We start from the raw sequence: 27,828 nt of genomic DNA, 5'->3' as shown, positions 1-27,828 counted from the left end.
GCTGGGCCAAACTGGGACGCAGCTCTGCAGAGGGTCCTGGTGGGCACCGAGGTGACCATGACGCGGTGACGTCCCCTTGTGACGGCCCACGGTGCCCCGGGCCGGGTGAGGAGCAGCGTTGCCGGCAAGGTGGAGGGCGACGATCCTTCCCCTCTGCTGGGGAGGCCACGCCTGGAGAACCTGGGTCCAGCGCTGGGCTCCCCAGTCCGAGGGAGACTGGGCCGTACTGGGGAGCGTCCAGCGAAGGGCCACCGCGGCGACGACGCGGGTTGCCCCGTGAGGAGAAGCTGCGGGCGCGGGGGCTGCCCAGCGTGGAGAGGAGACGGCTCCCGGGGGGGGTCTCGGCCCGGGAAGCCGGGCTGGACCCAGGCTCTTCCCAGTATGGCCCAGTGCCAGGCCCAGCGCCCGCGGCCACAAACTGGGAGGGGACGGGAGGGTCCCTCTGACCACCAGGAGCCACCGCGAGGGTCCCCAAGCTGCCCGGGGGGGGGGGTGGCATCTCCATCCTTGGGGCTCTTCAGGGGGTGTTGGGACGGGGTCCCGGGGGGCTCCGGGGGAGAAGGGGTGGGCGAGGTGACCTGGGAGGTCCGTCCCACCCCCGGGCTGGGGGGTACCTCGGGGGGTGGGTGCCTTGGGGGGTGGTTTGGGGGTTACCTCGGGGGGGGTGATCTGGGGGAGGAGTTACTTGGGGGGTTGGGGGGTGATTTTGAAGGGTGGTGGGCATTTGGGGGGTCTCAAGGGGTGGAGGTTTGGGGGTTACTTCAATGGGGGGTCACCTTGAGGGGGTGGTCGTGGGGGGTGATTTGGGGGGTTACCTGGAGGGGGTGATTTGGGGGGTTACCTTGGGGGGGTGATTTCGAAGGGTGGTGGGCATCTGGGGGGTCTCAAGGGGTGGAGGTTTGGGGGTTACCTCAGTGGGGGGTCTGGGGGCGTCACCTTGAGGGGGTGGTCGTGGGGGGTGATTTTGGGGGTTATCTCGTGGGGGATGGTCAGGGGGGATCGGGGGTGTTACCTCTGGGTGGGGGTCTTGGGGTTACCTTGGGGGGTCTGGGGGTTACCTCAGGGCTGGTCGTGGGGTTTACCCGTGTGGGGGTGATCGGGGGGCAGGGCTGTGGGGTTCCCTCGGGGGAGGGGCTGGGGAGGGTAACCTCGGGGGGGTGGTGGGGGTGTTACCTCGAGGGGGGCTCCCCAAAAGCTCCGGGTCTCGGGGGGTCCCGGGCCGAACTTGGAGGGGAGGGAGGGGGGGGGTGGTGGTCCCATCCCGGGGTGTCCCCCCCACCCCTCTCCGGTCGCCGCACCGGCTCCGGGAGCGGGCCGGGGCCGGGGCCGGGGCCGGGGCCATCTCGGGGCGGCGGCCGCCCGCGGCTGGTCCCACCCCGGCGGGGAAGGGGCGAGGCTCCGCCGCTCCGCGTTACAAGAGCCCGGCCCCGCTCGGGGCGCGGCCACTCGCCGCGCTCCCGCCGCCCCGCACGGATCGGCCGGGACCGGGGCCGGGACCGGGACCGGGACCCGCCGCCGCCGCCGCCAGGAATCCGGGAGCGGGAGGTACCGGCGCCGGGCATGGTCCTGCCGGGGAGCTGAGCCCCGCCGCCCGCAGGTACCGCCCGGGGACCGGGAGCGGGGAGCCCGCGGCGGCTCCGGGCGGGGCTCGGGCTCTGCCGGGACGGGCGGCGGCTGCGGGCGGGGGGGTGTGCCCGGAGGCGTTGCGGTGGTCCCGGGACTGTCCCGGGAGTTCAAAGGGGTGTCCCGGGACTGTCCGGGAGTGCAGGGGGTGTCCCGGGGGCTCCGGTGGTCCCGGGACTGTCCCGGGAGTGCGGGGGGTGTCCCCGGGGGCTCCGGTGGTCCCGGGAGTGCAGGGGGTGTCCCGGTGGGCTCCGGGAGTCCCGGGAGCTCTCGGCGGGGCAGCGTGGGTGTGGGTGTGGGTGTCCCACGAGTGTCCCGTGAGTGCCCTGGGGGCTCCGGGAGTCCCGGGCGTGCAGGGGGTGGTGGGGGGGTGTCCTGGAGGCGTCCCGGTGGGCTCCGGTGGTCCCGGGAGTATTCCGGGGTGCAGGGAGGGTGTCCCGCGTGGATCCCGCGAGTGTCCCGGGGGCTTCGGGAGTGCCGGGAGCTCCGCGGGGCTGGGGCGGGGTGGGGAGCGTCCCGGGGGTGCAGGTGGGGTGTCCCGGGGGCTCCGGGGGTGCAGGTGGGGTGTCCCGGGGGGCTCCGTGGGCTCCACGGGGCAGCGCGGGGGAGGGGGCTGTCCCGCCTGTGTCCTGGCGAGCTCCGAGCATGCCGGGGGTGCAGGGGGTCCTGAGGGGCTCCGGGGGTGCAGGGGGTCCCGGTGGGCTCCGGGCGCGCCCCGAGGCCCCGCTGCCGGGCGCGCTCAGGGCGTGGCGCTCCCCCCCGCTCCGCCGCGCCCTGCCCGGGCCCGGGGAGTCCCCGCTCGGGGCGGGGCAGCGGAGTTCCCCCCCCCCTCCTCCGCCGCCTTCCCGCCCCGCCCGGGCAGAGGGGACCCCCCGGGAGGTGTCCGGGTACCGTCGGGGGGGGGGGGGGGGGGGGCCCCCCGGGGCCCGGGGGGGGCGCGGCTCTGGCGGCAGCCGGGCGTGGGCGGCTGCTTAATTACCGTTCATCAGCCCGGTTTCAGCGCGGAGGTGGGAGAGACTGGGGAGGCCCCCGGTGCTTTGGGAGGGGGGCATCAATTTTGGGGTGCACTTGGTCCCCACCACTAAGGGCTGGTGGGGTTGGTCGGTGGGGAAGGGGGATTTGGGGGGCAGAGGTGCCCCCCCCCCGCGCCTGCTGTGCTTTGGGGTGTGGCTGGCACCCATGCGCCGTCTCACCCCCCATGCACCTCTCTGTGGGGCACCCCCCCCCCCGACTTTGGAAAGGCCGTTGGGTGTTTGGGAAGGACCCCACCGGAGCGGGTGCGCCCCGAAAGGGACTGCAGCCCAGCGAGCCCCCCAAATTGGAGCCTGCCTGAGGCAGGGGAGGGCAAATGGCTCCGAGCACCCCTCCCATCCCCCCACAAAGCTTTTTGGGGTGCAGGGGTGTGTGCGGCGGATTTGGGGACAAGCCGTGGCGGTCACCTCATCCCCGCTGTGGTAACAAAGTTGGGGGGGGAAGTGGCATCCCACGCCCCAACGCCACCGCGCTCTGGCTGCGGGCAGCGTCGCCGGCAAGACCCGGCAGCCGGTGAAACCGGTCGGGGAGCTGCCGCGGTGGCGGGAGAGTCTCTCGCGACGCCCGCGGGACTCTCGCTAGAGAGCCGGTTGAACCGGTACAGGCCGTGGGGGCCAAAGCCGCCGTCGAGGCTGCTCCTCTCGCCGTACCCCGAGTTTTCCCGGTTTCTTCCCTTTTTTCTTTTTTTTCTTTTTTTTTTTTTTTTTTTTCCGTGGGCTTTGGCCGCGCTGGAGCTCGGCACCGAGGGTTTTCCTGGGAGGATCCCTGGCCTGTGCGTCACCGTCCCTCCCAGCCTGGCCGCTGGCCCTGGCTTGTTCCTCCTCGGGGGACGAGCGGGTGGCGTGTTCTGCCCCACGCCGCTGCCCTGCCCTGCCTGTACCCCGGGGGAGCGCAGGCAGGGGGACAGGCAGCAGCCAGGGTGCTCCCCCCCCCCCCCCAGCTGCCAGGTCTCGCTGGAGACGAGAATTCTGGGGGGACAAACTTCCCTGCCGAGAGCTCGCTAGCGGACGTGGGGCCGGCCGGTGGTGTCTGCCCCCTCCTCGTTAATTCTGCTCGTTAATTAGCAGCATTGATGAAGGGCTCCTGCCTGAACGCTGCCCCGTGAACAAAGCTCTTGGCAGGGTCCCAGGGGAGATTTGGGGTGCTTGGAGGGGAGGCAGCCCCCCAGCTCCCCCCCCAGATTTGGGGCTTCGTGGCAGCTTGGGGCTTGCTCTTCGCCATGGGGCGGGTGAAGGATTTTGGGGACCCCCTGCTTGGCTTGGGGGGGGTCCAGCCCCCTCCCAGGGGGGATGTTGATGCGTCCCAGCGCGGTACCCCGCTGCAGATGCTGACCCTTGGAGTCACCCGTGATGGGGGTGACACGGGGAGGGGGGGGTGGTCCTTGGTGACTTGAGAGGAGGAGGATGAGGGGGGACTGGGGGGTCGCACGGGTTTTTGGCCGCCCCGCGAGCCGGTGGCTCCTCTGCCGGAGCCGCCGCGATGCCGTTGGGGGCGATTAGAGAGCTGTGGCCTCAGCACATCGTCCCTTTTGTGCCCCCGGCGTGGGGATTGCGGCGGCTGCACAAACAACCCGCCGTGCCCGGCCGGGCCGAAGGCATTTCTGCTGAGGGTTGCGCCCCGGGAAGGGGGGTGTAGGGGGGGGTCCCCGGGGGATCCGCCGTCGTCCTCGTCCCCTGGTGCAGCCAGTGGCATCCCCGGTGCTGCACTGAAACAGCACCCATGAGTGGGCGTCCCACGGGGCTTTGGCTTTTTGGGGGTGCCGGTGGGACGCGGGGGTCCTTGGGGGCGTCCGCGGGTGCTGTCCCCACGTGGTCCGGGTATGGTGGCACGGCTGCCGGTGACATCTTCGTTCGCTGCTGGGTGACATCTCATCCCGGCTGTGACATGGGGGGTGGGGTGGGGGGGGAGCGACTAAAAATATAGGGAAGGGGCAGCACGTGGCTCACCCCAAAAATAGCAGCAGGCGGTTGCGGCCGCGGGGCTGGCATTGCTGCGGAGGGCGCCGGCGAAGGTGTCCCCTTCTCGGGGAGGAGGAGGGGACGGGAAGGGCTTCTCCATCCGCCGTGGTCATCCATGCTGTCCCCGACCAGGCAGAGGGTGGGAAAACCTGCTCCCCGCCGGTCTCTCCGAGGGGGGGAAGAGGCAGCGTGGGGTTTTTGGCCACCCGGAGCCTCTCCCTCTGCTCAGAGGCAGCCGGGCGAGCTCTGAGTCACCTCCCCGCCCAGCCCGCAGGACCTCTCCCCAGCTCCCTGACTCACAAACCTGTTTGTCCTCCGCCGGAGTTGAGCTTTCCAGATCGTTCGGTGGCCGAATAGTTTGGCTGGTGACACCTCTTGCAGACCCACAGCATGGGGGAGGTGGGACAGGACCTCCAAGGTCACCTCGTCCAACCCCCTTCTTCAACCGGGCCACCCGGAGCCCCCCGGGACCACGTCCCAATATCTCTTGAAGAGCCCCAAGGATGGAAATGCCACCAGCCCCCCCCCCCCGGGCAATCTGTGCTTGGGGACTCTCGCAGTGAAAAGGTCATTCCTGATGGTCAGAGGGACCCTCCTGTCCCCCTAGTTTGTGCCCCCGGCTGCTGGTCCCACCAGCCTGGGGTTGTTCCTCCCCATGGGCAGGACTTTGCCCATCCCCTCACTGAACGAACGCGGCCCAGGACATCATTCACCTTCTTTGCAGCAAGGGCACGTTGGTGGCTCATGGTCACCTTGGTGTCCACCAGGACCCCAGGGCCCTTGTTCCAAGCTGATTTCCAGCCGGGTGGCCCCCAGCGCATACCGGTGCCGGGGGTTGCTCCTCCCCAGGGGCAGGACATACCACTTCTCCTTGCTGAACTTCATGAGGTTCCTCTCAGCCCATTTCTCCAGCCTGGCGAGGTCCCCCTGGATGGCAGCACCACCCTCTGGCACATGAGCCGCTCCTCCCAGTGTGGTGTCATCTGCAAACTTGCTGAGGGCATGGTCTGCCCCATCATCCAAATCATAGGAACTGAGGACCACTCAGCCGGAGAGTGAAAAACCCCGGTCTTCCCAATGTCCTCAGGTTGCCCGGAGAAGTGGTGGAGTCTCCATCCCTTGGAGATATTCACGAGCCACCCGGATATGGTCCTCCACGGACCTGGCTCTAGGTGGCCCTGCTTGAGGGTTGGACCAGATGACCTCCAGAGGTCCTGTCCCACCTCAGCCAGTCCGTGGTCCTGTGAAATCCTCGCTAGGCAGTTTTGAGGTTTCTCTGGGGCTTTGCAAGGAGATGATGCCATGTGCCACGGGTGACGTTTGAACGTCCGTGCAACCCCGTGAAGGGGCAGCACCTCTGTTGACCTTTCCATGCTGAGGGGGCTGGTGTCCTCGCTGGCTTTAGTCCTGCTGAACCTTCAGGAAGGTTCACGTGTGGATGGGCTCCGTGGAATTGCACTGCTTCCACGCTTCACTGATGTCTTGATGCTGAACGAGCTGCTCTGAGGTTTAGATCCTTGTCTGGTACCTGTAGAAAAGGACAAAACCCCCGAATCCCCTCCAAAAATCCCCTTCTGTGTCTCCGTCTCCCCTTTTACTGGTGGTGCTTGGAAGAGCTGCAAGGGGCAGCAGATGTGGGTGAAGGAGATGTGATGAGAGGCCATTTTTTGGAGGACCCTTCCTGTTGCCAATCCACGTGAGCCCCGGGCGGGCGTGTTTCACACCAGACCAGCTGGAAATACCGAGCTTCTCTCTAAATTTGGGTTTGGTTTAAGGAAACGAGACCTTAATGACATGGGTTTGCCCTCGCGAGCCGCTTCGGTAGAGGCTTTTCCATGGGGAGCCGTGGGGCAGGCGCCCTCCTGCCCCGTGCTCCCGGACAGAGCGTTGGCTGCGGCGTCGGGATTTTGCAAGGATCTGGCTTGTCCCGTCTTTGCCCTTCGTAACCTTTGCAGCTGTGTCGGAAGGAGGATTTCTTTTCTATTTATTTCTTTGCTGCGGCTCGTGCGTGCCTGAAGCTCGCTGGAAACGGAGAAATCCTCTCAACTTGTTTTTAGGTGGCAAAAAGTTGACTCTGGGGTGGTGGTCCAGGGCACGAGGAGACACGGGTGAAGCAGGAGTCGTCGTTGCAGGGTGACCGTTGCTTTTGTACTTCCTGACCATCCAACGTTTGAATTCCTTTAGTTTCTATAGAATGGCAGAAATATCTGTTATTGAGCGTGAGAGGAGCTTCTCCGAGAACCGTGTTGGTCCAAGGCGTATCAATGACAACCTCTGGTTGGGCCAGCGAGACATGGTGGCCATTTGCCACCCTCGGCCGTGGTGACGTTTAGCTCTTAAGCAGCTTATCGCTTGTTGTCCCATTGACCGAAAACGCCTGGCTTGCAATACGGCCTCGGGCAGAGTTGCACTGTGGGCAGCTGGGAGGTGCTTTGGCTCCCGTCCCGTCTGGGTGTCGAAGGCGTCAGAAAGAAGGAGGGAGTGGGAGGAAAGCGGGAGCTTCACGTGGACCTCTCTGTCTCCACCAGGCTGGGAAGGTGAAACGAAAGCTGCTGCAAGGTCCACAAGTGAAGACAGAGGGATTCCTGGGGCGGATCCAGCCGGGACCAGCATCCCAGCAAGGTCAGTGGGATGGAGCTGGTTTAGCCCCTGCCCAAAACCCACGTCCATCTCCTCTGTCACGCTTCCCTTCTCACCCTCTGCCTTTTTCCTTCCCCAGATGGAGAAGGAGGAGGAGACCCGGGAGATCCTGCTCCCCAACTGGCAAGGCAGCAGCTCTCATGGCATCACCATCGACCAGACGGATGCCGGGGTCTTCGTCAAGCAAGTGCAGCAAAACTCCCCGGCTGCCAAGATGGGCGTCGTGAAGGAAGGTGGGACCTTGGCGGAGGTGGTTGCGGGGAAGGTCTTTTGGGGGGAAAAGAATGGGTTCTTTGTGTCTGGTTTTTCCATCTTGGCGGTGCCTCGGTTGCTTCCTCCTTCTTCTTCTTGGGCAATAACCCTACGGCTCAAGCATCGTTGCTCCTCATCTCGCTTGCGGTGGGGATGGGCGTTTCCTCCCTGCCTCTCCCTTCCAAAATATCTCACCTCTCGCCCCTCCACTCACCCCCCTGCCAGGGGATCAGATCGTGAGCGCCACGGTCTATTTTGACAACCTGCAATCCGGGGAAGTTGCGCAGCTGCTCAACAGCATGGGCCACCACACGGTGGGCTTGCGCTTGCAACGGAAAGGGGACAAGTCTCCACTGCCGGGACAGTCATGGTCACACGACGTGTTTGCAGCCAGCACCCCAGAAGTCGTTCTGGTGAGTGACGGGGAGGAAGGGATGAGGGAGGGGGAGGAAGCATCCTGGTGCTAACGAAGGTCTCTTCGTTTCCAGAGTGGAGATGACGAGGAGTACAGGAGGATTTACACAACGAAAATCAAACCCCGGCTGAAGTCGGAGGAGGCGGTGGAAGCGGAGTGTGGTGGAACGCAGAGCAGGACCATTACGGTCACCAGAAAAGTGACAGCGTACACAGTCGATGTCAGTAGGCATGACGGAGCAAAAGATGTCGACGTCGTCGGCCCAGACTTCAAAATCCGGATCCCGACCCAGGAGATCACCCACGTGATGAAGACCGACGTTGAAGCAGAACCTGGGAAAACCGTGATCAAAATGGCACCGGGGGATCTGCCTGGGAGAAGCACCCAAGCCACGGACTGGAGCATGGACATCAGAGGGGCACCTCCTGGACCAACGGTTGAATCTTCTGCCCAGAAGTTGGATGTCCACCTCGGCGAGGCTCAGTTTGGAAAGCCTGGGATAACAGTGTCGGGATCGCAAGTGATGGGCGTTCACCTGAGGACTCAGATGGACCCTCAGCTGCCAGAGAGCCAAGTTCCTGGTGGGGAAACTGGAAAATCTGTTACAGTGGAGGTGCCGGGATGTAAGGTTTCTGGCACGGCATTCCCGGGCCCCCAGGGCAGCTTGCCCAGAATTGAAGCAAATGGACAAATGGGGAACCTGGACGCAGGTTTTCACGTCAAGGGTCCCAGGCTGGATGGCAAAGGACACGTTTCTGGCGTGGAGCTGCTGGGGGGAACGCTGCCACACGCTGATGCTTCTGCCCCTTGTCTTCAGGGAGATATCAAAGCTCCCGGGGTTGATGTTTCTTTACCGGCGATGGAAAGTCCAGCTGTTGATGTGGGAAAAATCAAGATTCCTGTTTTGAAAATGCCCAGATTTGGGTTCCCGACTGCAGGATCTGGCATTGATGCTCAAGCCCCGCAGGTGGGCACCGACGTTCCCGTGCCGAAGCTGCAGGCTCCGTGCGTGGACGTTACCTCCTCATCTGTCCAGGTCACGGGACCTGAAGTTGCAGCTCCTTCCATTAAAGTCCCAAAGCCACAGGTGGACATGGGGTTGAAGGGTGCTGTGAAGGTCCCCTCCCCAGAACTGGAGGTCCCTGGTGTCAGTATCAAAGGACCCGGCGTAGAGCTCCCAGGTTCTGATGCAGATGTTCATGGCGGCAAGGGAAAACTCAAAATGCCACACATGACCTTTCCAAAATTTACTGCCTTGGACTTGCAAGGGGAAGGTCCCGTTGTGGAAATGGTGCTCCCAAAGGGCGAGGTGGGACCGGCAGCGTCCCAGGTAGATGTTGGCATTCCTGATGTGGCCATCAAAGGAGAATGGAAAGGCCCCAAGTTCAAGAAGGTTGAAACGCCCCAAATCTCTCTGTCGGATGTAAACCTGAACCTGAAAGGCCCTCAGGTGAAGGGAGATATGGGCATCACGGTCCCCAGAGTGGAAGGGGATGTCAAAGGACTTGGCTCTAAGGGTCTCAAGATGGACATAAAGGCTCCTGATGTTGAATTTGAAAGTCCAGAGGGTTATTTGAAAGGGCCCAGTATAACTGCACCAGATATGGACATTAATGTGAAGGGACCTCAGCTCAAGGGAGAAGTGGATGTTTCTGTCCCGAAGATGAGTGGCAACTTGAAAGGACCTCAGCTTGATGTTAAAGGCCCCAAGCTGGGAATGGACATGCCTGATGTAGATGTCAAAGGCCCCAAAGTTACGATGCCAGAGGTACACGTCAAGACCCCTAAAATATCCATGCCTGACATCGACTTGAATCTGAAAGGTCCCAGAGTGAAAGGAGACCTGGATGTTTCTGCCCCAAAACTGGAGGGGGAGCTGAAAGCACCTGGACTTGACATCAAAGGCCCCAAGGTTGACATTGAAGCCCCAGATGTGGACATCCACGGTCCAGAGGGCAAACTGAAGATGCCTAAGCTGAAAATGCCCAAGTTTGGGGTGCCTGGCCTGAAGGGAGAGGGCCCCGACATTGACGTGACCCTTCCAAAGGGTGAGGTGGACATTTCTGGTCCCAAGGTAGATATTAATGTGCCAAGTGTGGACATCAAAGGGCCAGAAGGAAAACTGCAAGGCCCCAAGGTGAAGATGCCCGAGATGCACATCACAGCTCCAAAGGTCTCCGTGCCAGATGTTGACCTGAACCTGAAAGGCACCAAAGTGAAGGGTGACGTGGATGTTTCCATTCCCACGGTAGGAGCTGATTTGAAGGGTCCTGAACTAGAGCTCAAAGGCCCCAAAATTGATATTGGAACACCAGACATGGACATCCACGGTCCAGAGGGCAAACTGAAGATGCCTAAGCTGAAAATGCCCAAGTTTGGGGTGCCTGGCCTGAAGGGAGAGGGCCCCGACATTGACGTGACCCTTCCAAAGGGTAAAGTGGACATTTCTGGTCCCAAGGTAGATATTGATGTGCCAAGTGTGGACATCAAAGGGCCAGAAGGAAAACTGCAAGGCCCCAAGGTGAAGATGCCTGACTTGAGCTTCAAGACCCCTAAAATATCCATGCCTGACATCGACTTAAATCTGAAAGGTCCCAGAGTGAAAGGAGACCTGGATGTTTCTGCCCCAAAACTGGAGGGGGAGCTGAAAGCACCTGGACTTGACATCAAAGGCCCCAAGGTTGACATTGAAGCCCCAGACGTGGACATCCACGGTCCAGAGGGCAAACTGAAGATGCCTAAGCTGAAAATGCCCAAGTTTGGGGTGCCTGGCCTGAAAGGAGAGGGCCCTGACATTGATGTGACTCTTCCAAAGGGTGAGGTGGACATTTCTGGTCCCAAGGTAGACATTGATGTGCCAAGTGTGGACATCAAAGGGCCAGAAGGAAAACTGCAAGGCCCCAAGGTGAAGATGCCCGACTTGAGCTTCAAGACCCCTAAAATATCCATGCCTGACATCGACTTAAATCTGAAAGGTCCCAGAGTGAAAGGAGACCTGGATGTTTCTGCCCCAAAACTGGAGGGGGAGCTGAAAGCACCTGGACTTGACATCAAAGGCCCCAAGGTTGACATTGAAGCGCCAGACGTGGACATCCACGGTCCAGAAGGCAAACTGAAGATGCCTAAGCTGAAAATGCCCAAGTTTGGGGTGCCTGGCCTGAAAGGAGAGGGCCCCGACATTGATGTGACCCTTCCAAAGGGTGAGGTGGACATTTCTGGTCCCAAGGTAGACATTGATGTGCCAAGTGTGGACATTGAAGGGCCAGAAGGAAAAGGAAAAGGTCTCAAATTTAAAATGCCTGAACTAAACATTCAGACGCCAAAACTGTCCATGCCAGATGTAGATCTCAGTTTGAAGGCCCCCAAACTGAAAGGAGATGCAGATATTTCTGGTCTGAAGGCCACTGGAGACCTGAAGGGCCCCAAAATAGATGTGGAAGGTCCCAAAGTGGATGTTGATATGCCTGAGGTGGACTTGGAATGTCCAGAAGGGAAAATAAAAGGCCCCAAATTTAAGATGCCTAAGCTGAATATCAAAGCACCTAAAATATCCATGCCGGATGTAGATTTGAACTTAAAGGGACATAAAATGAAAGGAGAGATGGATGTTTCTCTTCCAAAGATAGAAGGTGACTTGAAAGAATCTGGTGTTAATATCAAGGGACCAAAAATAGATGTTGAGGTCCCAGATGTCAACCTGGAGTGTCCAGAAGCCAAACTGAAAATGCCAAAAATGAAAATGCCTCATTTTAACGTGTCTGGCCCAAAGTCTGAGGGCGCTGATATAGATGTCAACCTGCCAAAAGGAGAGATAGGTATTTCTGGGCCGGAGGCAGATATTGAAGTGCCAGAGCTGGATGTTGGAGGACCAGAAGGAAAATGGAAAGGCCCCAAATTCAGGATGCCGAAGCTGAACATCAAAACACCTAAAATATCCATGCCAGATGTAGATTTGAACCTAAAGGGACCTAAAGTGAAAGGAGAAATGGATATTGCAGCTCCTAAGATAGAAGGTGATTTGAAAGGGCCAGAAATCGACATTAAGGGGCCCAAATTAGATGTTGAGGTACCCAGTATGGATGTGGAGGGCCCTGAAGGGAAGCTGAAGGGCCCCAAGTTCAAGATGCCAGACATGCACATCAAGGCTCCCAAGATCTCCATGCCTGATGTGGACATTAATCTGAAAGGGCCCAACATGAAAGGGGATATTGAAGTCTCGGCTCCCAAGCTCGAGGGTGACCTGAAGGGTCCCGAGGTGGACATCAAGGGCCCCAAAGTTGACATTGAGGCACCTGATGTGGACATTCATGGCCCGGAAGGAAAATTCAAAATGCCCAAGTTCAAAATGCCCAAGTTTGGGATGCCTGGCTTCAAAGCAGAAGGCCCAGAGGTGGACGTGAACCTGCCGACAGGAGAGCTGGATGTTTCTGGTCCAAAGGTGGACATTGAAGGTCCGGAGGTGGACATAGAAGGGCCAGAGGGGAAGCTGAAGGGCCCCAAGTTCAAGATGCCTGAGATGCACATCAAGGCTCCCAAGATCTCCATGCCTGATGTTGACTTGAACCTGAAAGGCCCCAAAGTGAAGGGTGGTGTGGACGTGTCTGTTCCCAAGCTTGAGGGTGACCTGAAGGGTCCCGAGGTGGACATCAAGGGCCCCAAAGTTGACATTGAGGCACCTGATGTGGACATTCACGGCCCAGAAGGAAAATTCAAAATGCCCAAGTTCAAAATGCCCAAGTTTGGGATGCCTGGCTTCAAAGCAGAAGGCCCAGAGGTGGACGTGAACCTGCCGACAGGAGAGCTGGATGTTTCTGGTCCAAAGGTGGACATTGAAGGTCCGGAGGTGGACATAGAAGGGCCAGAGGGGAAGCTGAAGGGCCCCAAGTTCAAGATGCCCGAGATGCACTTCAAGGCTCCCAAGATCTCCATGCCTGACATTGACTTGAACCTGAAAGGCCCCAAAGTGAAGGGGGATGTGGATGTCTCTGTTCCCAAGCTTGAGGGTGACTTGAAAGGCCCACATGTTGACATCAAGGGCCCCAAAGTTGATGTTGACCTTCCTGACGTTGAGCTGGAAGGCCCTGAAGGGAAGCTGAAGGGCCCCAAGTTCAAGATGCCAGACATGCACATCAAGGCTCCCAAGATCTCCATGCCCGATGTTGACTTCAATCTGAAGGGCCCCAAGCTCAAGGGAGACATGGATGTGTCTGTCCCTAAGATTGAGGGTGACCTGAAGGGTCCCGAGGTGGACATCAAGGGCCCTAAAGTTGACATTGAGGCACCTGATGTGGACATTCATGGCCCAGAAGGAAAATTCAAAATGCCCAAATTCAAAATGCCCAAGTTTGGGATGCCTGGCTTCAAAGCAGAAGGCCCAGAGGTGGACGTGAACCTGCCGACAGGAGAGCTGGATGTTTCTGGTCCAAAGGTGGACATTGAAGGTCCGGAGGTGGACATAGAAGGGCCAGAGGGGAAGCTGAAGGGCCCCAAGTTCAAGATGCCTGAGATGCACTTCAAGGCTCCCAAGATCTCCATGCCCGACATTGACTTGAACCTGAAAGGCCCCAAAGTGAAGGGGGATGTGGATGTGTCTGTTCCCAAGCTTGAGGGTGACTTGAAGGGTCCTGAAATTGACATCAAGGGCCCCAAAGTTGATGTTGACCTTCCTGATGTTGAGCTGGAAGGCCCTGAAGGGAAGCTGAAGGGCCCCAAGTTCAAGATGCCTGAGATGCACATCAAGGCTCCCAAGTTCTCCATGCCCGATGTTGACTTCAATCTGAAGGGCCCCAAGCTGAAGGGAGATGTGGACGTGTCGCTTCCCAAGCTTGAGGGTGACCTGAAAGGTCCCGAGATGGACATCAAGGGCCCTAAAGTTGACATTGAGGCACCTGATGTGGACATTCACGGCCCAGAAGGAAAATTCAAAATGCCCAAGTTCAAAATGCCCAAGTTTGGGATGCCTGGCTTCAAAGCGGAAGGCCCAGAGGTGGACGTGAACCTGCCGACAGGAGAGCTGGATGTTTCTGGTCCAAAGGTGGACATTGAAGGGCCAGAGTTGGACATTGAAGGGCCAGAGGGGAAGCTGAAGGGCCCCAAGTTCAAGATGCCTGAGATGCACATCAAGGCTCCCAAGATCTCCATGCCCGACATTGACTTGAACCTGAAAGGCCCCAAAGTGAAGGGGGATGTGGATGTCTCTGTTCCCAAGCTTGAGGGTGACCTCAAAGGTCCCGAGGTGGACATTAAGGGCCCCAAAGTTGACATTGAGGCACCTGATGTGGACATTCATGGCCCAGAAGGAAAATTCAAAATGCCCAAGTTCAAAATGCCCAAGTTCGGGATGCCGGGCCTGAAAGGAGAAGGCCCAGAGGTGGACGTGAACCTCCCAAAAGGAGATATTGATGTCTCTGTCCCAAAAGTAAATATAGAGTTGCCAAATGTGGACATTGAATGTCCTGAAGGAAAACTGAAAGGTCCCAAATTTAAGATGCCAGAGATGCACATCAAGACACCCAAGATCTCCATGCCTGACATTGACTTGAACCTGAAAGGCCCCAAAGTGAAGGGGGATGTGGATGTGTCTGTTCCAAAACTAGAGGGTGACTTGAAAGGACCTGATGTGAATATTAAGGGTCCAAAGTTGGATGTTGATGTTCCTGATCTTGATGTTGAAGGTCCTGAGGGAAAATGGAAAGGACCTAAGATAAAAATGCCAGATATGCATATTAAGGCACCTAAATTTTCTATGCCTGATGTAGACCTCAACTTGAAGGGTCCCAAAATGAAGGGAGAAATGGATGTTTCCGTCCCAAAAATAGAGGGTGATGTGAAAGGGCTGGATCTGGAACTCAAAGGGCCCAAAGTGGACATAGAAGCTCCTGACATAGATGTTGAGTGCCCAGAAGGAAAGTTAAAGGGTCCCAAATTTAAGATGCCCGACATGCATTTCAAAGCCCCCAAAATCTCCATGCCGGACTTTGATCTGAACCTGAAAGGTCCCAAAGTGAAGGGAGATGTGGACGTGTCTGTTCCAAAGCTTGAGGGTGATTTGAAAGGTCCAGACGTTGACATCAAAGGCCCTAAACTGGATGTTAATGTTCCTGATGTTGACCTGGAGTGTCCAGAAGCAAAACTTAAAGGCCCCAAGTTCAAGATGCCTGAAATGCACTTCAAGACTCCAAAAATCTCCATGCCCGACATCGATTTGAACCTGAAAGGTCCTAAGCTGAAGGGAGACGTGGATGTTTCTGCCCCCAAACTTGAGGGTGACTTGAAAGGCCCTGAGATAGATATCAAAGGTCCTAATCTGGATATAGAAGCTCCTGATGTAGATATTGAGGTCCCAGAGGGGAAGTTGAAAGGCCCCAAATTTAAGATGCCTGAAATGCATTTTAAGGCTCCCAAGATCTCCATGCCAGACTTTGATCTGAACTTGAAAGGTCCAAAAGGAAAGGGGGATGTCGATGTTTCCATTCCCAAGTTAGAAGGTGACCTGAAAGGGGCTGAGGTTACAGTAAAAGGTCCGAAAGTGGACATAGAGGCTCCGGATGTTGAGCTAGAATGTCCAGAAGGAAAGTTAAAGGGTCCCAAATTTAAGATGCCCGACATGCATTTCAAAGCCCCCAAAATCTCCATGCCGGACTTTGATCTGAACCTGAAAGGCCCCAAAGTGAAGGGAGATGTGGACGTTTCTGTTCCAAAGCTTGAGGGTGATTTGAAAGGCCCAGACCTTGACATCAAGGGCCCCAAAGTCGATGTGGACCTTCCTGATGTTGAGCTGGAAGGCCCTGAAGGGAAGCTGAAGGGCCCCAAGTTCAAGATGCCTGAGATGCACTTCAAGGCTCCCAAGATCTCCATGCCCGACATTGACTTGAACCTGAAAGGCCCCAAAGTGAAGGGGGATGTGGATGTGTCCGTTCCCAAGTTGGAGGGTGACCTGAAGGGCCCCGAAATTGACATAAAGGGCCCCAAAGTTGATGTTGACCTTCCTGATGTTGAGCTGGAAGGCCCTGAAGGGAAGCTGAAGGGCCCCAAGTTCAAGATGCCAGACATGCACATCAAGGCTCCCAAGATCTCCATGCCCGATGTTGACTTCAATCTGAAGGGCCCCAAGCTGAAGGGAGATGTGGACGTGTCGCTTCCCAAGCTTGAGGGTGACCTGAAGGGTCCCGAGGTGGACATCAAGGGCCCTAAAGTTGACATTGAGGCACCTGATGTGGACATTCACGGCCCAGAAGGAAAATTCAAAATGCCCAAGTTCAAAATGCCCAAGTTTGGGATGCCTGGCTTCAAAGCGGAAGGCCCAGAGGTGGACGTGAACCTGCCGACAGGAGAGCTGGATGTTTCTGGTCCAAAGGTGGACATTGAAGGTCCGGAGGTGGACATTGAAGGGCCAGAGGGGAAGCTGAAGGGCCCCAAGTTCAAGATGCCTGAGATGCACTTCAAGGCTCCCAAGATCTCCATGCCCGACATTGACTTGAACCTGAAAGGCCCCAAAATGAAGGGGGATCTGGACGTGTCTGTTCCCAAGCTTGAGGGTGACTTGAAGGGTCCTGAAATTGACATCAAGGGCCCCAAAGTTGATGTGGACCTTCCTGATGTTGAGCTGGAAGGCCCTGAAGGGAAGCTGAAGGGCCCCAAGTTCAAGATGCCAGAGATGCACATCAAGGCTCCCAAGTTCTCCATGCCCGATGTTGACTTCAATCTGAAGGGCCCCAAGCTGAAGGGAGATGTGGACGTGTCGCTTCCCAAGCTTGAGGGTGACCTGAAGGGTCCCGAGGTGGACATCAAGGGCCCTAAAGTTGACATTGAGGCACCTGATATGGACATTCACGGCCCAGAAGGAAAATTCAAAATGCCCAAGTTCAAAATGCCCAAGTTTGGGATGCCTGGCTTCAAAGCGGAAGGCCCAGAGGTGGACGTGAACCTGCCGACAGGAGAGCTGGATGTTTCTGGTCCAAAGGTGGACATTGAAGGTCCGGAGGTGGACATTGAAGGGCCAGAGGGGAAGCTGAAGGGCCCCAAGTTCAAGATGCCTGAGATGCACTTCAAGGCTCCCAAGATCTCCATGCCTGACATTGACTTGAACCTGAAAGGCCCCAAAGTGAAGGGGGATGTGGATGTGTCTGTTCCCAAGCTTGAGGGTGACTTGAAAGGTCCTGAAATTGACATCAAGGGCCCCAAAGTTGATGTTGACCTTCCTGATGTTGAGCTGGAAGGCCCTGAAGGGAAGCTGAAGGGCCCCAAGTTCAAGATGCCAGACATGCACATCAAGGCTCCCAAGTTCTCCATGCCCGATGTTGACTTCAATCTGAAAGGCCCCAAGCTGAAGGGAGATGTGGACGTGTCGCTTCCCAAGCTTGAGGGTGACCTGAAGTGTCCCGAGATGGACATCAAGGGCCCCAAAGTTGACATTGAGGCACCTGATGTGGACATTCACGGCCCAGAAGGAAAATTCAAAATGCCCAAGTTCAAAATGCCCAAGTTTGGGATGCCTGGCTTCAAAGCGGAAGGCCCAGAGGTGGACGTGAACCTGCTGACAGGAGAGCTGGATGTTTCTGGTCCAAAGGTGGACATTGAAGGTCCGGAGGTGGACATAGAAGGGCCAGAGGGGAAGCTGAAGGGCCCCAAGTTCAAGATGCCCGAGATGCACTTCAAGGCTCCCAAGATCTCCATGCCTGATGTTGACTTGAACTTGAAAGGCCCCAAAGTGAAGGGGGATGTCGATGTCTCTGTTCCCAAGCTTGAGGGTGATTTGAAAGGCCCAGACCTTGACATCAAGGGCCCCAAAGTTGATGTTGACCTTCCTGATGTTGAGCTGGAAGGCCCTGAAGGGAAGCTGAAGGGCCCCAAGTTCAAGATGCCAGAGATGCACATCAAGGGTCCCAAGTTCTCCATGCCTGATGTTGACTTCAATCTGAAGGGCCCCAAGGTCAAGGGAGACGTGGACATTTCAGTTCCCAAGCTTGAAGGTGACCTGAAAGGTCCCGAGGTGGACATCAAGGGCCCCAAAGTTGACATTGAGGCACCCGATGTGGATATTCATGGTCCAGAAGGTAAAATAAAAATGCCCAAGTTCAAAATGCCCAAGTTTGGGTTGTCTGGGTTGAAAGGAGAGGGCCCAGAAATTGATGTAAATCTCCCTGAAGCTGATGTTGCTATTTCGGGCCCAAAGGTTGATGTTACTGTTCCTGACCTGGACATTGAAGGACCAGAAGGAAAACTTAAGGGCCCTAAATTTAAGAAGCCTGACGTGCAATTCAACGTTCCTAAAATCTCCATGCCAGATATTGACTTAAATTTGAAAGGCCCGAAACTGAAAGCTGATGTTGATCCTTCTGTTCCCAAAATAGAGGGTGAGCTGAAAAGTCCTAAGCTAGACATCAAAGGGCCAGAACTTGAGGTTGAGGGACTGAAGCTTGATCTAGAAGGAAAGACTAAAAAATCCAGGTTTAAACTTCCAAAATTTGGCTTTTCTGGTCCTAAAGTGCAAAGCCCTGATGTGGATGTGAAACTTAAAAAACCTGACATCGAAATATCTGGTCCGAAAGTTGATGTTCATGCTCCCGATGTGGATGTACAGGCAAAATCAAAGGGGTCAAAATTTAAAATGCCTTTCCTGAGTATTTCATCACCTAAAGTTTCAATGCCAGATGTGGAGCTACATCTGAAAGGGCATAAACTAAAAGGAGAGCTGGATGTTTCCAGCCCAAAGTTGGAAGGGGAACTGAAAGGTCCTGAGGTGGACATCAAGGGCCCCAAAGTCAACATTGAGGCGCCTGATGTGGACGTTCATGGGCCGGAGGGTAAACTCAAAATGCCAAAGTTCAAAATGCCTAAATTTGGTGTGTCTGGGTTTAAGGCTGAGGGGCCAGAGGTGGACGTTAGCATTCCAAAAGGAGAGCTGGATGTTTCGGGTCCCAAGCTGGATATTGAAGGTGCTGGCTTGGAAATTGAAGGGCCAGAGGGGAAGCTCAAGGGCCCCCAATTTAAGATGCCAGAAATGAACATCAAGGCACCCAAGATTTCCATGCCTGACATTGACCTGAACCTGAAAGGCCCCAAAGCAAAGGCAGATGTGGACGTCTGTCTTCCCCAGGTGGATCTGAAGGGCTCAGATTTGCATGTGAAAGGACCAAAAGTGGATGTAGAGGGTCCTGACCTTGACATTGAAGGTCCCAAAGGAAAACTGAAAGGCCCTAAATTTAAGATGCCCGAAATGAATATCAAGGCTCCCAATATTTCCATGCCAGACTTTGATTTGAATTTGAAAGGTCCCACGTTGAAAGGAGGTGTGGATGTCGATCTCTCAGTGCCAAAACTGGAAGGGGACTTGAGTGTGCCGGATGTTAACATCAAAGGCCCAAAGGTTGACATTGATGTTCCCGAGCTGGATGTTGAAGGGGGAGAAGGAAAACTGAAAGGTCCCAAGTTTAAAATGCCAGAGATGCACATAAAGGCTCCCAAAATTTCAATGCCTGATGCCAGCTTAAACCTCAAAGGCCCCAAGCTGAAAGGAGACATAGATGTTTCTGCTCCAAAGCTAGAAGGGGATTTGAAGGCTCCTGACATCAATATTGGAGGCCCCAAGGTCGACATTGATGTGCCAGATGTGGACATTCACGGCCCAGAAGGAAAATTCAAAATGCCCAAGTTCAAAATGCCCAAGTTTGGGATGCCTGGCTTCAAAGCGGAAGGCCCAGAGGTGGACGTGAACCTGCCGACAGGAGAGCTGGATGTTTCTGGTCCACAGGTGGACATCGAAGGTCCAGAGGTGGACATAGAAGGGCCAGAGGGGAAGCTGAAGGGCCCCAAGTTCAAGATGCCCGAGATGCACTTCAAGGCTCCCAAGATCTCCATGCCCGACATTGACTTGAACCTGAAAGGCCCCAAAGTGAAGGGGGATGTCGATGTCTCTGTTCCCAAGCTTGAGGGTGACTTGAAGGGTCCTGAAATTGACATCAAGGGCCCCAAAGTTGATGTGGACCTTCCTGATGTTGAGCTGGAAGGCCCTGAAGGGAAGCTGAAGGGCCCCAAGTTCAAGATGCCAGACATGCACATCAAGGCTCCCAAGATCTCCATGCCCGATGTTGACTTCAATCTGAAAGGCCCCAAGCTCAAGGGAGATGTGGACGTGTCGCTTCCCAAGCTTGAGGGTGACCTGAAGTGTCCCGAGGTGGACATCAAGGGCCCTAAAGTTGACATTGAGGCACCTGATGTGGACATTCACGGCCCAGAAGGAAAATTCAAAATGCCCAAGTTCAAAATGCCCAAGTTTGGGATGCCTGGCTTCAAAGCAGAAGGCCCAGAGGTGGACGTGAACCTGCCGACAGGAGAGCTGGATGTTTCTGGTCCAAAGGTGGACATTGAAGGTCCGGAGGTGGACATAGAAGGGCCAGAGGGGAAGCTGAAGGGCCCCAAGTTCAAGATGCCTGAGATGCACATCAAGGCTCCCAAGATCTCCATGCCTGACATTGACTTGAACCTGAAAGGCCCCAAAGTGAAGGGGGATCTGGACGTGTCTGTTCCCAAGTTGGAAGGTGACCTGAAGGGTCCTGAACTGGATATAAAAGGACCCAAAGTAGACATAGATGTTCCCGATGTGGAGATTGAAGGACCAGAAGGAAAACTGAAAGGCCCCAAATTGAAGATGCCGGAGATGCATTTTAAGGCTCCTAAAATTTCTATGCCGGACTTTGACTTGAACCTGAAAGGCCCGAAAGTGAAGGGGGATGTGGATGTGTCTGTGCCGAGTGTGGAAGGTGACCTGAAAGGGCCAAAAGTTGATGTTAAAGGTCCTGAGTTGGATCTTAGTGCCCCAGATGTTCAAATCGAGGGCCCAGAAGGAAAGTTAAAGGGTCCCAAATTTAAGATGCCCGACATGCATTTCAAAGCCCCCAAAATCTCCATGCCGGACTTTGATCTGAACCTGAAAGGCCCCAAAGTGAAGGGAGATATGGACGTTTCTGTTCCAAAGCTTGAGGGTGATTTGAAAGGCCCAGACCTTGACATCAAGGGCCCCAAAGTCGATGTGGACCTTCCTGATGTTGAGCTGGAAGGCCCTGAAGGGAAGCTGAAGGGCCCCAAGTTCAAGATGCCTGAGATGCACATCAAAGCACCCAAGATCTCCATGCCCGACATTGACTTGAACCTGAAAGGCCCCAAAGTGAAGGGGGATGTGGATGTCTCTGTTCCCAAGCTTGAGGGTGACCTGAAGGGCCCCAAAATTGACATCAAGGGCCCCAAAGTTGATGTTGACCTTCCTGATGTTGAGCTGGAAGGCCCTGAAGGGAAGCTGAAGGGCCCCAAGTTCAAGATGCCAGACATGCACATCAAGGCTCCCAAGTTCTCCATGCCCGATGTTGACTTCAATCTGAAGGGCCCCAAGCTGAAGGGAGATGTGGACGTGTCGCTTCCCAAGCTTGAGGGTGACCTGAAGTGTCCCGAGGTGGACATCAAGGGCCCCAAAGTTGACATTGAGGCACCTGATGTGGACATTCACGGCCCAGAAGGAAAATTCAAAATGCCCAAGTTCAAAATGCCCAAGTTTGGGATGCCTGGCTTCAAAGCAGAAGGCCCAGAGGTGGACGTGAACCTGCCGACAGGAGAGCTGGATGTTTCTGGTCCAAAGGTGGACATTGAAGGTCCGGAGGTGGATATAGAAGGGCCAGAGGGGAAGCTGAAGGGCCCCAAGTTCAAGATGCCTGAGATGCACTTCAAGGCTCCCAAGATCTCCATGCCTGACATTGACTTGAACCTGAAAGGCCCCAAAGTGAAGGGGGATGTGGATGTCTCTGTTCCCAAGCTTGAGGGTGACTTGAAGGGTCCTGAAATTGACATCAAGGGCCCCAAAGTTGATGTGGACCTTCCTGATGTTGAGCTGGAAGGCCCTGAAGGGAAGCTGAAGGGCCCCAAGTTCAAGATGCCTGAGATGCACATCAAGGCTCCCAAGATCTCCATGCCCGATGTTGACTTCAATCTGAAGGGCCCCAAGCTGAAGGGAGATGTGGACGTGTCGCTTCCCAAGCTTGAGGGTGACCTGAAGTGTCCCGAGGTGGACATCAAGGGCCCCAAAGTTGACATTGAGGCACCTGATGTGGACATTCATGGCCCGGAAGGAAAATTCAAAATGCCCAAGTTCAAAATGCCCAAGTTTGGGATGCCTGGCTTCAAAGCGGAAGGCCCAGAGGTGGACGTGAACCTGCCGACAGGAGAGCTGGATGTTTCTGGTCCAAAGGTGGACATTGAAGGTCCGGAGGTGGACATTGAAGGGCCAGAGGGGAAGCTGAAGGGCCCCAAGTTCAAGATGCCAGAGATGCACATCAAGACACCCAAGATCTCCATGCCTGACATTGACTTGAACCTGAAAGGCCCCAAAGTGAAGGGGGATGTGGAGGTTTCTGCACCTGATCTGGAAGGCCCTAAGGTTGAGATTGAGGCCCCTGCTCTGGACATCAAATGCCCTGAAGGGAAGCTGAAGGGCCCCAAGTTCAAGATGCCAGACATGCACATCAAGGCACCCAAAATCTCCACGCCAGACTTCGATTTGAACCTGAAAGGTCCCAAAGTAAAAGGAGACGTAGACATGTCAGTGTCAGGAGCGGAATGTGAACTGAAAGGTCCAGAGGTCAATATCGGCTCTCCTAAATTAGACATCAGTGCCCCCGATGTTGATATTGACAGCCCGGAGGGTAAATTCAAACTGCCTAAATTCAAAATGCCCAAGTTTTCCATGCCTGGCTTTAAAGGGGAGGGAGCGGATGTGGATGTGAATCTCCCCAAGGGAGACATTGACCTTTCGGGCCCCAGCATAGATGTAGAGGCTCCTGATCTCAATGTGGATGGAAAAGTCAAAGGCCCCAAATTTACGATGCCTGAAATGCACATTAAGGCTCCCAAGGTCTCCATCCCTGATGTCGACTTCAACATCAAGGGGCCTCAGCTGAAAGGAGATGTAGATGTTTCTGGACCCAGGCTTGAAGGTGATTTGAAAGCCCCCCAAATTGATGTGAAAGCCCCCAAAATCGACATTGGGGCTCCCGATGTGACCATCGAAGGACCAGAAGGAAAAATCAAAGGCCCAAAATTCAAGATGCCAGAAATGCACATCAAGACCCCCCAGATCTCCATGCCAGACATAGACTTGAACCTAAAGGGACCGAAGGTGAAAGGCGATGCTGACCTTCAGGGCCTGAAGCTCGAGGGAGGTCTGAAGGGTCCTGAAGTTGATATCAAGGGCCCCAAAGTAGATATCGAGGGCCCAGAGGTTGATGTTGATGGTCTGGAGGGAAAAATGAAGCTGCCTAAAATGAAGCTGCCCAAATTTGGCTTTAAAGGAGAAGGTCCTGATGTGGACGTGAACCTGCCAAAGACAGAGGTCGATCTTTCAGGCCCCAAGGTTGATATCAGTGTCCCGGAGGTGAGCGTCGAAGGTCCAGAGGGCAAACTGAAAGGTCCTAAACTGAAGATGCCAGAAATGCACGTGAATGTTCCTAAAATATCAATGCCTGAGATAGACTTGAATTTGAAAGGTCACAAAACGAAGGGAGGCTTTGACATTTCAACCCCAAAGATAGAAGGTAACCTGAAAGGTCCTGAAGTTGATATCAAAGGCCCAGAATTTGGAGTCAAAAGCCCTGAAGTTGACGTTGAATGTCCTGACCTGAACATTGAAGGCCCAGAGGCAAATGTCAAACTTCCCAAGTTTAAGAAGTCAAAGTTTGGGTTTGGGATGAAAAGCCCGAAAGCAGAAATCAAGGTCCCGGGGGCAGAAGTGGATTTACCTGAGGCAGAGCTGAACGTGGAGTCGCCTGATGTCAACATCGCCGGAAAGGGTAAGAAGAGCAAGTTCAAGATGCCAAAACTTCACATGAGCGGCCCTAAAGTTAAAGGAAAGAAAGGTGGCTTTGATGTGAATGTGGCTGGTGGAGAGGTCGATGCAAATCTGAAATCTCCCGACCTGGATATGAACGTAGCTGGTCCGGATGTGACGCTAAAAGGTGATGCTACGGTGAAGTCCCCCAAAGGGAAGAAACCCATGTTTGGGAAAATCTCCTTCCCAGATGTTGAATTTGATCTTAAATCGCACAGATTCAGAGGGGATGCTTCTGTGGCAGTCCCAAAAATAGAGGGGGAACTTAAAGCGCCTGACCTAGAAGTCTCTGTGCCAACCGCCAAAGGTGATGTAAAAGGCCCGAGTCTCAATGTGGACGTTGAAGCTCCTGATGTGAGCTTGAAGAAATCAAAGTTCAAACTTCCCAGTGGGCAGGTGGGCGTAGGGGACTTGAAAATTGAGGGTGACCTGAAAGGACCCACCATTGATGTTGCCGTTCCGTCGATCCCAGTGCCAGATGTTGACTTAAATGTGAAAGGACCAAAAGTAAAAGGTGAAGTCAGTGTTCCTGGAGCAGAACTGGAAGGTCCCGAAGGAAAGCTGAAATTGCCCAAGGTGGGGAAAATGGGTCTCGGTCTGGAAATGCCGGATGCAAACTTGGATATCTCGGTCCCAGCTGTGGAAGGAAGCGTGAGCCTCCCATCGGCTGATGCGAACCTCCGAGGTGTTGATGTAAAGCTCAAAGGGCCCCAAATCTCTGGACCCGATTTTGATGGAAACTTGAAAGGACCAAAAATAAAGGGAGATCTGGATGTTTTGGGCTCTGTGGAAGGGCCAAACGTCAGCCTGGATGCGCCAGGCATTGACATTGGAGGCTTGGGAGGAAAGCTGAACCTGCCAAAGTTTAAATCCCCTGCTATGGAGGCACCTGGTCTGAGCGTGAAAGGAGGCGTCGACTGCTCCGTCCCACAAGTGGAGGCGGATGCAAAAGCCCCGGGTGCAAATCTCAATCTCGGCATCCCAGGTATCGATATCAAAGGGCCCTCGGTGGACGTTTCTGCCCCAGATTTGGATGTAAACCTGAAAGGACCAAAGTTGAAAGGAGATCTTGATGTTTCTGCTGGCGTTAAATCCCCCAAAGCATCTGTGGACACGTCCGATGTCGGCTTTGAAATTCTGGGTGGCACGATCAAGCTTCCGTCCCTCAAGCTCCCCCAGTTTGGTATTTCCAGTCCTGGTGTGGATGGAGCTGATGTAGGCGTCAGCCTTGAAGGTCCCCAGGTGAAAGGAGGCCTGAAGGGCCCAGGGGCTGGTGTTGGGTTGGAAGGACCCGACGTGGAATTGAAAGGGCCTAAATTTCAAATGCAGTCACCCAGCGTTTCCTTGCCGGACGTCGACCTGAAGCTGAAAGGACCAAACCTACGGACCGACGTAGATGTTGCCGGTGAAATCAAAGGTCCAAAAGTCAGCGTGGAAGCACCTCGTGTCGATGTTAAGGAGCCTGGAGTGGGCGTCCACCTTGATACTCCTGCCTTGGACGCGTCTGCACTGAAAGTTTCCGGGTCAGGTTTTAATGTCAATGTAAAAGGGCCAAAGATCAAAGGTGGTGCCACTGTCTCTGGAGAGGCGGCGGCACCAACTGTGAGCGCCGGCGGGGGAGCTTTTCACATTACCGGCCCGAAGGTAGGAATCGGAGGTCCCAGCATCACTGCGAGTGTCCCGCAAGGTAGCGCTGAAAGCAGCCTGGGAAAAGTATCGTTCCCCAAGCTGCGAATGCCGAAATTTGTGTTTTCAGACCCCGAGGTGAAGGGCAGAGAGCTGGGGGTCGATGTTGAGTTCCCCGGGGCAGATGCTAACCTCCAGGCTGGCACCGCAGAGCTCGAGTCGGAGGACGTGGACGTCAGACTAAAGAAATCCAAAATCAAAATGCCCAAGTTCAACTTTTCCAAGCAGAAGGGGAAGAGCAGTGGTGCCCTGGGCTCCGCGGAGATTTCTGGGTCTGTTTCGGGATCAAAAGGTGACCTGAAGAGCTCCAAGGTCAGCTTGGGGTCCGCAGAAGGCGAGCTCGATGGGGGAGAGGGTCCGTCGGCAAAAGGGAAGTTCTCCCTCTTTAAAAGCAAGAAGACGCGTCACCGGTCGTCGTCCTTCAGCGACGAGCGCTCGTCCCACTCCACACCCACGGGAACCCTGGAGCTGGACGTGGGCTCAGGCGCCGACAAGGGGAAACAGGGCAAAATGAAATTTGGGACGTTTGGGGGGATCGGCTCAAAAACTAAAGGCTCTTATGAGGTGACAGGAAGCGACGAGGAGATGGGGAAGGCGCAGGGCAGCGGGGTCTCGCTAGCATCCAAAAAATCACGCTTGTCTTCCTCCTCCAGCAACGACAGCGGGACAAAGGGCGGCTTCCGCATGCCCGGGGTGGAGCTGACGGTGGCCAAGAAGAAAGAGTAGCGTGGCTGTACATAGGTGCCTGTGTATATAGGTAGCCCTTCCCGGGTTTGTATATACATTTTGTAGCTTGGGCTACTTTCAACCTCGGCGAGCGAGCCAGCAGGGTCGGGGGGAGCGTCGCGGTGGGCGCTGAGGGGGGCGGCGGGTCCACGGTCGGTCCAGCCACATGGAAGCTTTTCTGTGCTCGAGATGGCAGCTTGTGCATGAAACGCTGAGAGCTTAAGTTTACTAGCAAGCTATTTTTGATAATTTTTTTTCCTTTCCATTTTACTGAATATTTTCAGTGTTTGGTTGGTGGAAACGAGGTTTGTTGGTTGTTTTTTTTTTTTTTTTTTTCCCCTCCGTCTTAACAGTCTTTTTTGGCTTTTATTTGCGGGGCTGAAACTTCTGTCAGATGAATGCATCTATTAAAAAAAAAAAAAAAACCACAACAAAAAAAAAACAACCCAAAAAAACCAAACAACAAACCAACCCTGTAAAATGCAGCTGTAACCGAGACGTGTCCATTGAACTCCCGCTACGGGGTTGGAAAAAATAATCCGAGTGTTTCCCATGGTTTGGTTGCGTAAGGGCATGATATCAAATAACCGCTGGCAGCACGCGGCGGGAGGGAAAAGACGGTTAACAAGCAAGTAGCCGGCCCGTTTGTGCAGGAAATGTCTCAAAAGGTTTTGCGTATTGCCACTAAGTGACCGAGCTTTATTTTATTTTTATTTTTTATTTTTATTGATGTGTTCTTTGTTGCCTTTACACATCTGTTACATTATTTGTATTATAAGGGGCGGGGGGGGGAACTTGTCTCAGTTGTGGCCTGAAAACTTGCAACGGCCACTTTTTCTAGCGTTTGGTCTAATTTTTGTTAACGAGTTAAAATAAAAAAAAAAAGGCAAACCAAAAAAAAAAAAGCAAAATCCCTTTCAGCACTTTAATGGCAAATTAATTGAGAATGTAAGAAGAATGATCTTGTAAAATGCAAATAAAAAGTTTATTAACCGTGATTCAGCAGAACTGCTGCCGTTGTGTTATTCAGCTTCACCCTTTTAAGGGGTTGAAGATTATTTAACCTCAAAGACGAGGTTATGGAGCCCTCAAGCTGCTCGGGATGGCCCGGAGCCCCTCCACAGCCGCTCCCCCCCTCAGATTTGGGGTGGGGGGGTGGATGTTGGGGTGAAGAGCAGCCCTTGGCGTGCCAAAGGGGGTGACCCACATCCTCTGCCTGCCCCTCCTCTTGCTCCAGCTCCTTGTGCTGGTCCCAGTTCACTCCCTACCCCAGTCTGATATTTTTAATCCCCCCACCCCCCAATTATATTTAAGCTGTTTTTTTCAGCAATACAACTCACGGCGGGGGTGGGGGGGTTCCTGGGGGGTCATGGGGGGCCGTCATCTGTCGTCGGTGTAAGGCTCAATGAAGGGCTGTGAGGAAAAGCACCCCGAAATCATCGCAAGGGCAGCAGGGCCCAAACTGGGCTCAGAGGGGAAATAAAGGGGGGGAGCACATAAAAAAATACCCCCCCCCCAAGCCCTTCTTCCCCTGCCCTCAAGGGGGCTTTCTGCACCCCCCCCCCTCAAGGCTTTCTTGCCCCCTCCCACCCTGAGGGGTTGGTTCTGCCCCCACCCCCCAAAAC

At 55.3% G+C, this 27,828-nt stretch overlaps 1 protein-coding gene across 5 annotated transcripts in view; it reads left to right on the top strand.

Moving 5' to 3' along the window:
• The window catches only part of AHNAK (AHNAK nucleoprotein), a 28,377-nt gene extending 1,176 nt beyond the window's left edge, over positions 1-27,201 (top strand). Inside the window, exons 1-6 of one of the 5 annotated variants that reach the window (XM_072880686.1) lie at positions 1,446-1,597; positions 7,142-7,235; positions 7,333-7,486; positions 7,731-7,918; positions 7,994-19,798; positions 22,283-27,201. In XM_072880686.1, coding sequence (XP_072736787.1) covers positions 7,333-7,486; positions 7,731-7,918; positions 7,994-19,798; positions 22,283-26,203 — 16,068 coding nt within the window. In that variant the 5' untranslated portion in view covers positions 1,446-1,597; positions 7,142-7,235 and the 3' untranslated portion in view covers positions 26,204-27,201. Of the gene's footprint in view, positions 1-1,445; positions 1,598-7,141; positions 7,236-7,332; positions 7,487-7,730; positions 7,919-7,993 lie in introns of those variants that run through there. The other 4 variants (XM_072880684.1, XM_072880681.1, XM_072880682.1 and 1 more) reach the window with 4 other exon arrangements.
• The last annotated feature ends 627 nt before the right edge of the window (positions 27,202-27,828 follow it).

This window comes from Ciconia boyciana, chromosome 16 (assembly GCF_034638445.1).
Source record: "Ciconia boyciana chromosome 16, ASM3463844v1, whole genome shotgun sequence".
In the NCBI taxonomy this organism is placed as follows: domain Eukaryota; kingdom Metazoa; phylum Chordata; class Aves; order Ciconiiformes; family Ciconiidae; genus Ciconia; species Ciconia boyciana.
Note: the sequence above shows the minus strand (reverse complement) of the source record. Positions and strands in the feature narration are given on the sequence as shown.